This window comes from Perkinsus marinus (genome assembly GCF_000006405.1).
Source record: "Perkinsus marinus ATCC 50983 genomic scaffold scf_1104296936376, whole genome shotgun sequence".
Lineage (NCBI taxonomy): Eukaryota > Perkinsozoa > Perkinsida > Perkinsidae > Perkinsus > Perkinsus marinus.
In genome coordinates this window covers 1-1,147 of record NW_003214121.1, presented here as the reverse complement: position 1 = coordinate 1,147, position 1,147 = coordinate 1, and the positions used below count along the sequence as shown (strand labels likewise).

General features: G+C 52.4%; 2 protein-coding genes across 2 annotated transcripts; both read left to right on the top strand.

Annotated features, from left to right (window-relative positions):
* Window positions 1-114: 114 nt before the first annotated feature.
* Window positions 115-773, top strand: Pmar_PMAR014788 (conserved hypothetical protein; the record flags this gene model as incomplete). The annotated part of the gene is made up of 3 exons (XM_002783690.1): window positions 115-313; window positions 357-493; window positions 540-773. The coding sequence occupies 3 exons, from the start codon at window positions 115-117 to the stop codon at window positions 771-773; spliced, it is 570 nt and encodes a 189-aa protein (XP_002783736.1).
* Window positions 774-817: 44 nt separating this feature from the next.
* On the top strand, window positions 818-1,007 carry Pmar_PMAR014787 (hypothetical protein; the record flags this gene model as incomplete). Its single annotated transcript, XM_002783689.1, has 1 exon — window positions 818-1,007. A coding segment is annotated over one exon (190 nt), but the record flags the coding sequence as incomplete, so codon positions are not given.
* Between the last annotated feature and the right edge of the window lie 140 nt (window positions 1,008-1,147).

The following is a 1,147-nucleotide window of genomic DNA, read 5'->3' as shown; positions in this document are numbered from 1 at the left end:
CCGTGTGTTGTTAAGCATTGACTTTTGTCATTGCGTTCATTCTGAATCGGCCCACTCACGTCCTCCCCCACGAATGCTTGAGCGGCCTCTCAGGTAGTCTTTCTACTCTCATACATGCCAAGCGCGATCGACTCTGGTATGAGCACTGAAGACCTCTCTTTACCAGCAGTCCAGACCAGGGGTTCGTCGCACTCCTCGACTACCCCCGAACCAGAGAGGGCGACTCACGGCCCAAGGCTGTACTCACAAAGGCGCGTTCCGGTAGCCTTTAGGGACATAGAGTGCCCCTTTCCCGAAACGACTAGTGTCGATGGTGAGGACCAGTCAGGCTACGCGAGCACAGTGTCAATCCTCAGGGCCGTACGGCTGCGTCTCATATCAACTGCTGGGCAGAGAGCATAACACGAAAGAGCTTGCGGTTTGTCTACATGGCCTCAATGGGTCGAAGATGCTCTTCTCTGATCTAGCTCAAGTCCTCTCGAGAAGCCGCATGGTAAGTCGGGTCGGGCTTCCGGAACCTTCCAACCATCCTCTTACAGGTTCTAACGTATGATATGTATGGGCACGGGCTCTCCAACGCTCCTCCTGTGGCCCACTGTATAGGAGCGGGCAAATACTGCTGCAAACAGCGAGCTGCCTACGACTTGGACTTCTTTGTAGACCAGCTTTATTTCCTCATGGATTACTTAAAACTGATTGACTGTGGACTAACCATAAGCCTGATCGGATTCAGCTTCGGAGGAGCGGTGGCCATTAGCTTCGTTGATAAGTGAGCACAACAGGGTGAACAGCATAGATTGAATCCTTCCCTGTCTAGAAACCCCGAGCTATGCCACCGACTTGTTCTCCTAAGTCCGGCCGGGTTCATCCCTGTTAAACCGCTGAGTTATCGGTTGCTTCACAGCTGTCCCTGGTGTATCATCCCACTAGCTCAACATTGTGCTTGCTCATGCATCTTTGCTCGTGACAAGTTCGTCCTGTCGGAAGGGGACGAGCCTCTCACAGAGGTAGGTTAAGTGATCACATAGTGGTTACCTCGAACACGCATGTGTTATGCTGCTTAGGCTGAGCTCGAATGGCAGGATATGTATTGGAGAAGAGTAGTCTGGCAAACCCTGGTAAAGCGAGACGGCATCTCAAGCAGCCT